The sequence below is a fragment of the Wasmannia auropunctata genome, unplaced genomic scaffold, assembly GCF_000956235.1.
Source record: "Wasmannia auropunctata unplaced genomic scaffold, wasmannia.A_1.0 LD335892.1, whole genome shotgun sequence".
NCBI lineage: Eukaryota > Metazoa > Arthropoda > Insecta > Hymenoptera > Formicidae > Wasmannia > Wasmannia auropunctata.
The window spans coordinates 10,891-11,567 of NW_012026998.1; the positions used below are offsets into that span (position 1 = coordinate 10,891).

At 43.7% G+C, this 677-nt stretch overlaps 1 protein-coding gene across 1 annotated transcript in view; it reads right to left on the reverse strand.

The window, feature by feature from the left end:
- Nucleotides 1–436, reverse strand: part of LOC105455587 — a gene marked incomplete at its 3' end in the record, with an annotated part of 3,122 nt that extends 2,686 nt beyond the window's left edge. Inside the window, exons 1-2 of the mRNA XM_011699015.1 lie at nt 346–436; nt 42–240 (exon numbers count right to left, since the gene is read on the reverse strand). Of these exons, the coding sequence (XP_011697317.1) occupies nt 42–240; nt 346–389 (243 nt within the window). The remainder of the gene's footprint in view (nt 1–41; nt 241–345) is intronic.
- Between the last annotated feature and the right edge of the window lie 241 nt (nt 437–677).

Sequence of the window (677 nt, forward strand, 5' to 3'; positions counted from 1 at the left end):
GATGACGATGATGTCGGAGTTGATTGCATGAATCGCTCGACGTCCGCGCGTCTATCCATCAGCGCTCTCCAAGTTTCGTAAGACAGAACGATGCCGTTGCCGCGATTGTCACCGATCGTCAGATCGATCGTGGACAAAGGTCCAGCGTTGATTCCGATGTCCAGCCATTTGTAGGACGTATGAGTCAATGCCAATCGCCTTCTCAAAATGCGTGGCACGTTCGATGACACGCTCGATGGACTGAAAAGAGAAAAAAGAAAACGAATGTGTTATATGCAGGAAAAATTTCTATACAAAATTTCATGATAAAGAAATATAAAAATGATACTTACGGAGGATACTTACGGCTTCTCACTCACGGCCTCGATTGGAACGTAGAAATTGGCCATCTTGCGTAGGTATCTTTTTGCGAGAGCTGATGACCACTATTCTGAGTCGTTCCAACTGTGGAATGATCGCACCCGCGCAAAAATGCCACGTAATATAGAATCAACCCCCTCCCTTTAATTATTTATATAATTTTGTTAAGAGGGGGAACCCCCTCCCCTCTTCGCATTTTATCAAACATGAACAAATGTAAACAAAAGAAACGTGTCGCGACGCGTTTGTTGTGGCAAACGTGAAAACGCGTACACATGAAAAACACGAAAACATGAACATGAAAACGTGAACGTAAA